This window comes from Protopterus annectens, chromosome 5.part0 (genome assembly GCF_019279795.1).
Source record: "Protopterus annectens isolate FY-2018-M chromosome 5.part0, PAN1.0, whole genome shotgun sequence".
Taxonomy (NCBI): Eukaryota; Metazoa; Chordata; order Ceratodontiformes; family Protopteridae; genus Protopterus; species Protopterus annectens.
This window is the reverse complement of record NC_056735.1, coordinates 131,882,895-131,896,192: the sequence shown is the minus strand read 5'-3', so window position 1 is coordinate 131,896,192 and position 13,298 is coordinate 131,882,895. Positions and strand designations below refer to the sequence as shown.

Genomic DNA, 13,298 nt, shown 5'->3' with positions numbered 1-13,298 from the left:
GGGCTGGTGGTTGCTTGGATTTTTGCTTTGGAAGTCTCTGCTGTTGGGGCAGATTTTTATTGACAGCCTCCACGAATGTAGGTGTGTGTTTTGTGTTACTATGTGTGGGTTTAGGTGGAGTATAAATTGATGGAGTATGAGTGTGGTATGGTGCAGGTGTTAACCTTCACCTCTTGACAGTCTAGTCCAGTCTTGGCTGGAGAGAGCCTGGCTTCCAGTTTGGTTATATAAGTGCATCTCTCACAGATTATAGTGTTGGATGGTAGGAGGAAAGGGTTGTCGTGTACATGAGGCAATTGCTACATTGCCCCAAGATGCCCAGATTCACCAGGTAGACAGGAGAAAACACTGGGAGCTCACCCTTAGATATGCCTTGATAGGTGCTTTTTAATGTAAGTACTAAACGCTATTTTCCTCCTGACAAGTGAGGAAAGTTGAGTGCTGTAATAATTTGTAGTTTATTTAGTGCTTGCAACAAGTCTTGTAGAAGTGCTGAGCACAAGGAAGCAGTTTTGAGTGCTAAAACTAGAAAACTGGCTAGTTCTAACGGAAAATTTGAAGAGTAGACTTTCTGGCACTGGGAATAGTTTAACCCTAGTTAAATGGTGCTGCTTGATGCACAAAACCAAGCAAACAAGGGTTTTTTAAACAGAAAGATGAAAGGGATAGAAATAGCCCAAAATGGCCACAAAAGCTACAGTTTCTGAGCTGAAACCACTCTTCCAGCAACAGGTCAACAAAATCTAAAAATTGGCTTTACTAGTTCTAGAAAGGTTGGAAACGAGTAGAGAGACAGGATTTTTTTTCACGTATTAAAGCAAAAACAGAAATAAAAACACTTTTAACACTGAAAACAAGCTATCACACTTGATCGAGACTATAATACAGAATTTTCAAAATACTGAAAATTCACTTGACTGAAACTCATAATACTGAATTGTATGCCATAGACATGATGAGGGTTTTCCTTCTCCTGCAACTTGCTTGGGATAAAAAGAATTACTATAACTTATAGTGCTGATTGTCAGAATGCCAATAGTAATGTAGCAAGTAGTGTTGTAGCATTTCTAAATGTGGGTATGTCTGTTTATATTTTTATAGGAAGTATCTCAAGTAATATGACAGATGTTTTGTGTGTTCCCAGCAGTAGTGGCAGTGTGTAGACTACTGTAAGATAAATGAAAGGTATATGCCCTTTTCCCCATTGTAGTGTGATTATGGAGTTAGCATATATAGTTAGGGGGGTGGGTTTGGGGGTGTAGCCCCCCGACCTAGTTTGGTTTTATATCATCCAGTTTCTATTAAGAGTGTAAGTAAGTAGTTTCTAAGTTCTGGAAAGAGATAGTCATTGGTGTTGCAAGTGTGCATGCCTGTTTGCAGTATGTTGAAATTTAACATTGTAAGGTTTCAGTTAAGTGAGTTTTCAGTATTTTGAAAATTAGGTATTATGGTCTCAGTCAAAAGAAATTTCAGTCATATGAAATAGACCTAAATATATATATATATATATATATATATATATATATATATATATATATATATATATGGTTCTAGGACGGAAGATCGACACGCAAAAGACCAACACCGACTTCACCGACGCGAAAACACCGACACAGAAATAACCGACACTACAAACCACGGACATTTCACAGGTAAGGGGTTAAAATTCGCTAATCAAGCCTACCATGTTCAGGTAAGTTGTTTAAATTTCACACATGCATAACACTGCCACCTTACCTGAACATGGTAGGCTTGATTAGTGAATTTTAACCCCTTACCTGTGAAATGTCCGTGGTTTGTAGTGTCGGTTATTTCTGTGTCGGTGTTTTCGCGTCGGTGAAGTCGGTGTCGGTCTTTTGCGTGTCGATCTTCCGTCCTAGAACCATATATATATATATATATGTGTGTGTGTGTGTGTGTGTGTGTGTGTATATAGATATAGATAGATACAAATGTATATATCTTTCTTTTCTTTCAGCTGCTTCCATTAGGGGTCACCACAGCAGATCATCTGTTTCCACTGCTTGCTGTCCTCTACATCTTGTTCTGTCACACTAACCGCCTGCATGTCCTCTCTCACCACATCCATAAACCTTATCTTAGGACTTCCTCATTTCTTCTTACCTGGCAGCTCCATCCTTAGCATCCTTCTGCCAATATTCTCCACATCCCTCATCAGCAGATGTGCAAACCAAAGCAATCTCGCCTCTCTGGGTTTGTTTCCAAACCGTCCAACATGAGCTGACCCTGTAATATACTCATTTCTAATTCTGTCCATTCTCATCACACCGAACGCAAATCTTAACATCTTTAACTCTGCCACCTCCAGCTCTGACTCCTGTCTTTTCTTCAGTGCCACCATTTCCGACACATATAACATAGCTGGTCTCACTATCATCTTGTAGACCTCCCTTTCACTCTTACTGGTACCCGCCCATCACAAATCTCTCCTGATACTCTTCTCCATCCAGTCCACCCTGCTTGCACTCTCTTCTTTGCCTCTCTTCCACACTCATCATTACTATGAACTGTTGACCCAAGTATTTAAACTCATCCTCTTTCACAAACTCTACTGCCTGCATCCTCACAATTCCTCTGTCCTCACTCTCATTCACACACGGATCTACTTCATATGTTTGACACTTCAAAATGCCGAATTTCATATGGCTGAGACCATATGATCGACATTTGAAATGTTGAACATATGAAAAACAAAAGTAAAAAACAACAAACACTTACCTAAACACTGCTAGCAGGGGCCAAGCCCCCCCTGCATCCCCATAGGGGCTTCACCCCCCACACTCCCCGTAACTTAAACATACCAACTCCGAGATCACACTACAGTGCAGGAATGGAAATATTTTTATTCTGCACTGTATAGAGATGCCAGTTCCACATTGCTGGCATTTCAATTGTCGATTATACGGTCTAGGCCATATGAAATTCGGCATTTTGAAGTGTTGACAATGTGAAGGGGACCCTCAGACACATATATTCTGTGTTAGTCCTACTAACTATCACTCCTCTCCTGTCCAGATCATATCTCCACCTCTCCAGGATCTCCTCAACCTGTTTCCTACCCTCACTACAAATCGTAATGTCATACACAAACAGCATAGTTCACAGGGACCCCTGTCTGATCCTGTCTGGCAACCTGTACATCATCATTGCAAATAAGAAAGGGCTCAGAGCTGATCCTTGATATAACCCTACCTCCACCTTGAATGTATCCATCACTCATACTGCAGACCTCACCATTGTCACACTGTCCTCATACATATCCTATACCACTCTTACATACTTCTCTGCCACTCCTAACTTCCTTATGCAATACCACAACTCTTCTCTAGGCACCCTACATGCACACACACACACACACACACACACACACACACACACACACACACACACAAACAAACACACACACACACACACACACACACACACACACACACACACACACACACACACACACACAGACACACACACACACAAATAGATACAGATATAAAAACAGATATATAGATTATAGATAAATACAAATATAGATATAGGTGTCCATATTAGAAAGTTAACGGACTACAATGCTGACTTTCTGAACATTGAGACCAGAAAGTCAAGTTGTCACTTAATCAATCATTCACTACATCAAAACCCAGCTGATCAAAAATGTATGATGGAAAGAACAGTATGATGGTGTTTCTGAAAAGGAATTATTGAGGTACTTATCAACAATAATCCATGGTGTAGTGGAATAGGCTTTTCCCCAGGAGTAGTGCTACCTTAGAGAGGTAGAATACATATATAGATATATATAAAATATACATATATATATATATATATATATATATATATATATATATGAATGCATGTGTATGTATGTATGTATATATATATATGTATATATATATATATATATATATATATATATATATATATATATATATATGTGTGTGTGTATGGATCTACTTCATTTGCCCTAACTTCCAACTGACCGACACCCATTTGCCCGAGACCAAATGACCGAAATTTCATTTGACCGACACTTCATTTGACCGACAAGTATTATTGGCAAGAAAATGGGATATGCCTCCTTCCTCACTGTAGTGCAACCCTGGAGTTAGAATATATAGTTAGGGAGTGTGGGGGGCACAGCCCCTCCACAATGGGGGGTGTGGGGGGCAAAGGCCCCCCACTTAATTTCATATTATATTGTTTAGTTTTGCTTTAATATTGCTTAGTAAAACAAAAGTAAGTGGGGGGCTTCGCCCCACCACACCCCATTGTGGGGGGCTGTACCCCCCACACACCCCCTAACTATATATTCTAACTCCAGGGTCGCACTGCAGTGGGGTGGGGGTATATCCCCATTTTCTTGCCAATAATACTTGTCTGTCAAATGATGTGTCGGTCAAATGAAATTTTGGTCAAATGGTCTCGGGCAAATGGGTGTCAGTCAATCGGAAGTTAGGGCAAATGAAGTAGACTCGTATATATAAGCATTTCACAACAACAACAAATATATATATATATATATATATAAATATATATATATATATATATATATATATATATATATATATATATAAAATATATATATATATATATATATATATATATATATATATATATAGGTTTACAATCAATATGTTGACCGTGGCTGGTGTGAAATTTAGTTGTGTGGGATCCAGGATGTAGAAAACCATTTGGGAGATGGTTACTGAAGACGGAAGACGTGGACAGTAGGGATTGGGAGATTTACCCCTTTCCAAACTGTAGTGCAATCTCTGAGTTGGAATATATAAGTGGCAGATGGTGTGGGGGTGCTGACCTCAACATCAGGGGTGCAGGGAGGCTTGCCCTCCTCCAAAAATGACTATCAGTGCATTGTAGTTCAGACACCAGAGTGCAGGAGTCGAATTTAACTTCAAATGCTTTGGTGTTCGATATTTAATGATGTTTACTATTGTGACATCGAACATGTAAACCACATTTTTGATAGGTTTACGTTGTGATGTTCAATGTTTCAGTAGTAAATATAAATAAAACAGGGGGGTTGTAGAGAGCAGGGGGGATTGCCCCCCCCCTGCAAAAACACTGTTTGATGGACTTTTTTATATTTAGTGCAAAATGGACATAGTGATATTGTGACAATATGGGTTATTGCCAGCATATCCAGCTGGAGTTCTGTAAAGAATGATATATTCTTTGAATTTCAAACTGATTTATACAAGATGTTTGTGTTACAAATGTATTACAACTGTATGGCATTTGAATATCAAACTGATTTGCAAAATGCTTATGTTACGAATGTATTAGAACTGTATGGCATTTGAAAATCAAAATGTGTTTGTAAAGTTGCTAGTGTTGAAAAATGTATCCTGCTGGACCGAGAAGGAATCTACATTTCAGACTGTATGTATATATATATATATGGTTCTAGGACGGAAGATCGACACGCAAAAGACCGACACCGACTTCACCGACACGAAAACACCGACACAGAAATAACCGACACTACAAACCACGGACATTTCACAGGTAAGGGGGTAAAATTCGCTAATCAAGCCTACCGTGTTCAGGTAAGGTGGCAGTGTTATGCATGTGTGAAATTTAAACCCCTTACCTGAACATGGTAGGCTTGATTGACTACTAAACTAAACTAACAAATAAATAAATAAATAAAACTGTGAAATGAATTGCTGACTTTTTTGTTGTGACTGCTTGAGAGTACACCTTTAGTGACAACTGCTTACAGGCTACAGAAGTTCAATATCCACACCACTGCTCACCAAAATGTGACAACCACTCACTGGGCCAGAAAGGAAGGAGTCTGAATCCCCACCACTGACACTGGAGAGGGATGTTGATGTTCGCTTGGAATACAAATGGATACACTTGGTATTTCCAGAAGCAGACTTCTCTGTATCAAGCACAATTTCCCTTAAGAGCGCACAGGGAACACACTCAGTCCAGGGTCTGGGACACTCTATCTGTCTCCCTCCAGGTCCCCAATAAGAATCCCCACCAGTATAGCTGTAGGGTTTTGTCCCCAGCAGAGTGTCCAAGCCAAGTCCTCCAGCACCCTCTCTGTGAAACCAGTGCTTTGTGCCCCTGCTCCAAGTAGATGGCACAACACACTCTTTGAGGTTTGATATTTTACACGCACACACCTGACAATAATGAATATATATTTACAGTAAACCACAGAGTTCAATTCACAGGAAATATTGAAAATAACATTGGTGGACAGTCTCAGATAAATAAAGAAATAAAGAAAAACAATATCTAAACTAAGTTTCACTATATTTTCCTGACTGAATCTAGGAGAATTACTATTCCCTACTTAGTTAATAGAGCAATGTTTTAGATATTACAGTGGGAAATCTCTCAGTATTGAGTATTCTGTCTTGGGCCTGACAATAAGAAGGACCATTCACCACATCATCTGCCTTGCTCTATTAAGTAAGTAGGGAAAAGTAATTCTCCTAGTTTCAGTCAGGAAAATATATTGCAGCTTAGCTTGGATATTGTTTTTTTTTATTTGTCCAAGTCTGTACACCGACATTATTTTCAATATTTCCTGTGATTTGAACTTTGTAGTTTACTGTAAATGTATATTCAGTATTTTCCTGTTCTTTTATTATTTATTATTAAATAAATTTAAAACTTTTATTTTGGCTGGTCTTTTTAGAAAGTATTTAACCTTTGACAGTGTTTATATTTATTTGGTGACACTGTGTGGGCCACTCCTGAAGCCTAGCTGTCTTTCTCAACTACTGCCATTTGCATTAGTATTACTATTATACAATATAATTGCACACCCTTTGTTAAGGGCTTTAGAGTAGCTGATTGTGGAGTGTCTGGTGGTGGTGATAACTATTTTATACTTCGTGTAGGAGGGGACACAGCAGGTAAATCTGTGCCAGTCTTTCCCCGGTGTGTGTGTGAAAAATAAAATCTCACAGAGTGTGTGTGTGTCAGCTACTTGTAGCAGGGACAAGAAGCCCTGGTTTCACAGAGAGGGCACTGGAGGACTTAGCTTGGACACTCCACTGAGGACTAAACTCTACAGCTGTACCAGAGGGGGGTTATATTGGGAACCTGGAGGGAGATAGATAGAGATCCAGACCCCAGGCTGAGTGTATTCCCTGTGTGCTCTTAAAGTAAATTGTGCTTGATACAGAGAGGTCTCATCTGGAAATACTGAGTGTGTCCATTTGTGTTCCTAGTGAATGCCTCTCTCCAGTGTCAGTGGTGAGGATTCTGGCTCCTTGATTACTGGTCCAGTGTGGGGACATCACAGATGTTATTACACAAAGTCTTCCTTTTGCCACACACTGTAGACTTGTTAACTTCAAACATATCTTCAGTAGAGATATGGAATACAAAAAGGCCAAGTTATTAAACAATTATATAGGTGACCTACAAAATCTAAACCAAAACCAATTTGGATTTGTAAACATTAAGCCATGCTCAGCAGACCTACTTGACTGGCTCTCTTTAGCCCAGCAGGAGTGCCTGATAGTCCATTCTGCTCATCTCTAACTCAACATGGCCTTTGATACCATCCAGTATGCTAGGACAATAGAAAACCTCTTACAACCAAGTACAGACCCGTATGTAAAAATGCAACAAACAGGTAAAACACTCAAAACTAAAAGTTTTATTAAGGTCTATATTACATAGTCAAACAAGAAGAATGTCAACCAACCTTTAATCGACAATATGTGTCAAAGCTGCATTTCAGTGAATGGCCAAAGCATTGATTTCTTTCCAAGGGAAAGAAATCAGTTGGCTGTTCTTTAAAATCTTCCCTTTTCCTAACTGTAGTGCAGTCTCAGAGTTACTATATTTAGTTGGGGGTGTGGGGGGCACTGTAGTGTAATCTCAGAGTTACTATTATTTAGTTGGAGGTATGTGGGGGCACAGCCCCCCACATTGGGGGTGTGGGAGCAAAGCTCCCCACTTTATAGTGTTTGTTTTAATGTGTGTGGTTGGCCTATCAATTTCTTTCTCTTGGAAAGAAATCAATGATTTGGCTGTTCGATGAAGTGCAGCTTTGACACATATGTGTCGATTAAAGGTTAATCGACATTCTGCTTGTTCAACTGTGTAATATAGACACTTTTCATTATACCCTCAAAATCCATATGGGGTTGACTGGATAGCTAACTGTCTCTCCAACAGAACCCACACTGTTAAAGTAGGATACCTCTCCTTTCCAGAGGACTGCTATCAGTGGACGTGGAATTCTAAAGGACTCTGTCCTAGGCCACCTGCTGTTCAACATTTACTTCTCAGAAGTGGAAACAGATATACATAATAGGACTGTGGCTAATTAAAGTTTCTTGACACTGCAAACTAAGTGCAATTGTCAAATCATCTCGCTTAAACCAATGCTTGGTATGTCTGTTATGGACCCACCTTAAAGGAAAAAATGAGTTCAAAATCCAATGATGCCGGCAGAGGGATGATAAATTCTGTGATGATGGCTTTAGTGTGATGTACTGTAGCAAAAACACAAGTTTTCTTATCATACTCATATCGTATTATACTGTTGGGATAGATATATACTTACTTACTTAAAGATCAGTGCATTCGGTTTGTTATTGCCCGTGCACATGATGCAATTGAATCCACCCATATCTGAAGCATAAGTGATAATATTTTGTAAGCATATTCATAAATGCATGTAACTGTTAATGATCTTTCTAACAGCCATCACTTACAGTAGCATGCATTAACTAGACAAAATAAACAATAAACCATTTAAACAATGGCGTGTGTATTCTCTAAAGTATATAATAAGGAATGTGACAAAAACAGAGACGTATTCATGTATAGATTAACTGTTCACTTAGCTGTTTTCTGTGTATTGCCATTTGTTGTTTGTTTATTTTTTGCATCAACATTGCTACTTTTGCTTATATTTTATTTAGTGTAAGTGCACGTTGTTGTCATTTAAACATTTAGTCGAGTCTCAAGTCTAATTTTCTGTGACCACAAGAATTTTAGCACATAATGTCTGTGCTTTTTCTGGTTGCTTTGTTCTTTGTAAAAATACTGGAATGGATTATCATTGTCTTTCTGGTGGATTGCATCTTTGACATGACCCATCCTTCTTATATGACCTTAAATAATATATAGCTCATAGCTTCACTGAGATACAAAAGAATTTTGAGAAATCTATATGATATTTTGGACGTTAAGGCAAAAATACTTGTTAAAATGTGAAACAAAACTCACCTGTAGCAAATACAACATTCCTTGATACCAGTCGGTGGTCAACTATGGAAAACTGTGGCAACTCAATTCTTTCAACTCCACTAATTGCTTTAGCTCCACCTCTCCAGTAGAACTCAATATCATCTGTCGTGTAGCCATCTGGAAAAAAGAAAAAAAACTGTGGTTAATGTTCAACTAAAAACTGCTTTCTGTACTGCACAACATTCCTATGACACAAGTTTGTTTCACAGTAGATATTCTATACTTGTTACATAAGCAAAAATAGTGTTATTTTTCCTTTGTTATAATTCACTATACATTGTTTTGGTTCCTGAATACTGTTTATTACAAAGTTAAGGGGTTCCATCACTGACTATATTATTGCTGAGAATGACATCACAACAAGATGTGATAGATTAGACCAATCACCAACCTGCTAATTTTTAGAATTTAGACAGATTACTATGGCTGACATTATTCTTAAATTACAGTCTAAGCATAAAAATGAAGGAAATTAGTGAACTGAGAGCAAAAATTAATCTTACAGATATCAATAGATATTTTCTGCTAATGAAAAACATTGCCACATGATATAAATAGAAGGTTAGGAAATATTGTGGGGTAAGACATTATTGATGAAATAAAGTAGCACTTTGGAAATAAATCTCCTCTGAGATTATATGCAATAAAGAAAATCCCCGGATTCTCAAAAGCTTGCATGGAGTGCAAGATCGGTGCAGGAGCTCAAGCAAGCAATATGTCTGCCATGCGATCCAGCAACAGCTTGCAGGGGTGTGCATGAGCGCTCCTGCACTAATCTTGCATGGACTAAGTCCCGGTATGCAAATCACCCCATTTGCAGATGAAATCCATGCAAATGAGGTGATTTTGCAATCCAGGAAGCTTGCAACAGTCCGTGCAAGACTAGCGCTATCTGCAGAAATATACTCAGTTAGTAACCAAGTGCATTTCTGCAAAATCCAAAATAAAGTTATGACAGCTCCAAATAAAGGCTGCATATCATTGAGAAAGCATGTCAATGGCCAAGTATATGGCCATTGGCATTGCAAACAATACAAAAATTAAAAAAAAAATCAACTTATATATTTTTTTACCCAATCTCGGCTGTTTAAGCATAGGGGAGCAGCATGCAAACAGGATCGGGGGGGGGGGGGATAATAAAATAAATCTAAAATAAGCATTCTAACTAAAATCAGTATTCTGCCATGAAAGTCAATGGCAGGCAGAAGACAACCTGGCCAGTGAGTAGTGGTTGCTAAGGGGGGGAGGTTCAGTGTGAGACATGTAACTATGCATTAGCAGGCAATCTTATGCAAATGAGGGGAAGGTTAGTGAATCCCAGCTTTCCACAGCATGTAAGTCAGGTCCCAACAGTGTAAGAGGATGAATAACTGTGTGCAAGCCTAGGAGGTAGGTGACATCTTGGGGGGCGTCAGACATACTGTAAGCGGATTGGAGCCCAGTGGCTCTGGTTTGCTCCTAGCTTAGCACAGTTAAGCTAGGGGGTGTGTCTAAATCTGCCTAGCAGTCTTTACAAAGTGTAAATTGGTGTGCGCGCTACACACCAGGTTTTACAGGAAGAAAAAAGAAGTTAAACCATGAAATAGCAGCGGTGTGCACATTGGAGCACTCTGCGCGGCTCACACATGGGCTTAAACAGAAGGGTAATAGGAAGGGAAAACAGCAGTAGGAAGGTAATCAAGGAGTACTAGCTTAGCTGCCAGGTGAAACATATCAGAATCAGCCAATTACACAGGCAGAACAGCCCAGCCCAGAACACTACTATAAACTATGCAAACACCTAACCCTCTGTTTTTTCCCACACTCTACACCACTGGTGTAAACAAGCGGGGCACTTTTAACACTCACAACAGCAAAATGTTAGGGGCTGCAATAGCTATCATAGAACGTGTGGAAGAGGCTGAGGGTGATGAGGATGTGAATGCTGCTGAGCAACCCACAGTGAGGAGACAGAGAAGAGTGTACAGACCCAGGGTAACCTACCAAGGGCTACAGGAGCTGGAGATAGTTGAGTGCTATAAGGTGGACAGGGACCTCCTACAGCAAATTGTTGAGCTGTGCCGGCCATGCCTCACACACAGAATTAACAGAGGGGAACCCATCCCAGTGGATACCAAGGTATATGTAGACCTAAAAATACTAGCTACAGATACCTTCCAAAGGCCAACTGGGGATATGATGGGGATTTCGCAGGCATCAGCATCCAGGGTACTCCACCAGTTCCTGGATGTCATGTCAGCACATGTTGGTGAGCACATATATATTTCCCCGACACCCGTGAGGCTTTGGCCAGTAATATGAGTCTCTTTCACCAAATAGCAGAATACCCGGAGGTAGTGGGTGCAATAGACTGCATGCATACATGCATCAAAGCACCACCTGGTGAGGGGGTAGGGTCTACATCAACTGCAAGGGCTTCCACTCCATCAACTGCCAGGTCATGTGAATTTCCAGGGCATAATAATGAATGTGTGTGCTGGCTACCCTGGAAGCTATCATGATTCCCACATCTGGCATTTGACACAGCTGTGCCAGAAATTTGCCAATGGGGACATCCCACATGGTCACCTAGTGGTGGATGCTGGATACGCACTGGAGCCATGGCTGATGACACCCATCAGAAATGCACACACACCCAAACAACAACTCCATAATAAGGCACACACACAAACAAGAATCATAATAGAGCATGTGTTTGGGATGCTCAGGTCATGGTTCCAGTGCCTGGACACTTCCAGTGGAGCCTTGCAGTACTCACCAGCTACATGTACCCAAATTTTGCTTGTATGTGTCATGCTGCACAATATGATCCTGCAGAAACAGCTGTAGCAGGAATAGCACAGGGCAGGGCCACACAGCCCCCCACCATTGCCAAGGCCTGCACAGGCAGAGAGTGACTCGGAGGAGGAACAACCTGAGCCTGCCCCAGTAGGCAGAAGGAGGCATGCCCAGTATGCCCTGGCCTTGGCAGAGGCAAAGCATAGCACATACACTGACACGGGAGGGACCCAGGGAATAACACCTCTCTCTCTGACTATCACATGCAGTAAAAGGGATGCCAAACATTACACTACCTGTGCCTAACCATGTGTGGGGAGTGCACTATATGCACCCAACATAGGCAGACCTGCAGCACCACCCTCAGTACTGGGACACCCACAAGGTAAGTGACTCACACATGCCAGTCAGGGGGGGTCACATACCCAGCAACAGTCACAGCCAGCAGGACAGGTGTAGACAAACACAAACAAATGCTGTACTATGGCCTCTGAATATAGCCTATGGGTAACCTCCCCCCCAGGCCTACACAGACAGACTACAGCAGGCCAGGCAGTGGGATGTCAGTTGTGAAGGCTAAGAAGTCAGAAACTAATATGTAGGTAATTAAAAGCTAAGATTTGTAGTACACTAGTATGTCTCTAGCCAGCATGATAGGTAAGACTACAGACTGAAATGGAGTAGCTGACATACCAGTACAGTCCTAGCAAATGTGTACAAGTGTCAGGTGTGCCCCCCCATCCTACGTAGACATATAGTAACAGTCAGGTGTGTCCCCCCCAACCCTGTGTAGAAATGTAGAAATAGTAAGGTGTGCCCCCCATCCTACATAGAAATATAGTAACAGTCAGGTGTGCCCCCCATCCTACATAGAACTATAGTAACATAACAGTCAGGTGTGCCCCCCCCAATCCTGTGTAGAAATATAGAAATAGTCAGATGTGCCCCCCATCCTACATAGAAATATAGTAACAGCCAATGTTACCCTTTCCCAAACCTGTGTAGAAATTAAGAAACAGTCAGTTGTTCCCCCCGCTATGCAGAAATGTAGCAACAGTCAATGCTAAATGATTGATGGATACCCTACAGACACAGCATGCTACCTGTTGGTGTACAACACAAAGGTCAGCACAGCAGTACAAACTACCTGGACTTGATCCAACAACTGCAGTACAAACAGCCATACTAGGTATGCTCACACACTTAGAGAAATAAAGGCAATGTCAGTCAACATACTGAAAGGTCATACT

General features: G+C 40.6%; 1 protein-coding gene across 1 annotated transcript in view; it reads right to left on the bottom strand.

Moving 5' to 3' along the window:
• GABRB3 (gamma-aminobutyric acid type A receptor subunit beta3) overlaps positions 1 to 13,298 on the bottom strand; it is a 948,374-nt gene that overhangs the window by 321,296 nt on the left and 613,780 nt on the right. Inside the window, exon 6 of the mRNA XM_044072165.1 lies at positions 9,250 to 9,387. Coding sequence (XP_043928100.1) covers positions 9,250 to 9,387 — 138 coding nt within the window. The remainder of the gene's footprint in view (positions 1 to 9,249; positions 9,388 to 13,298) is intronic.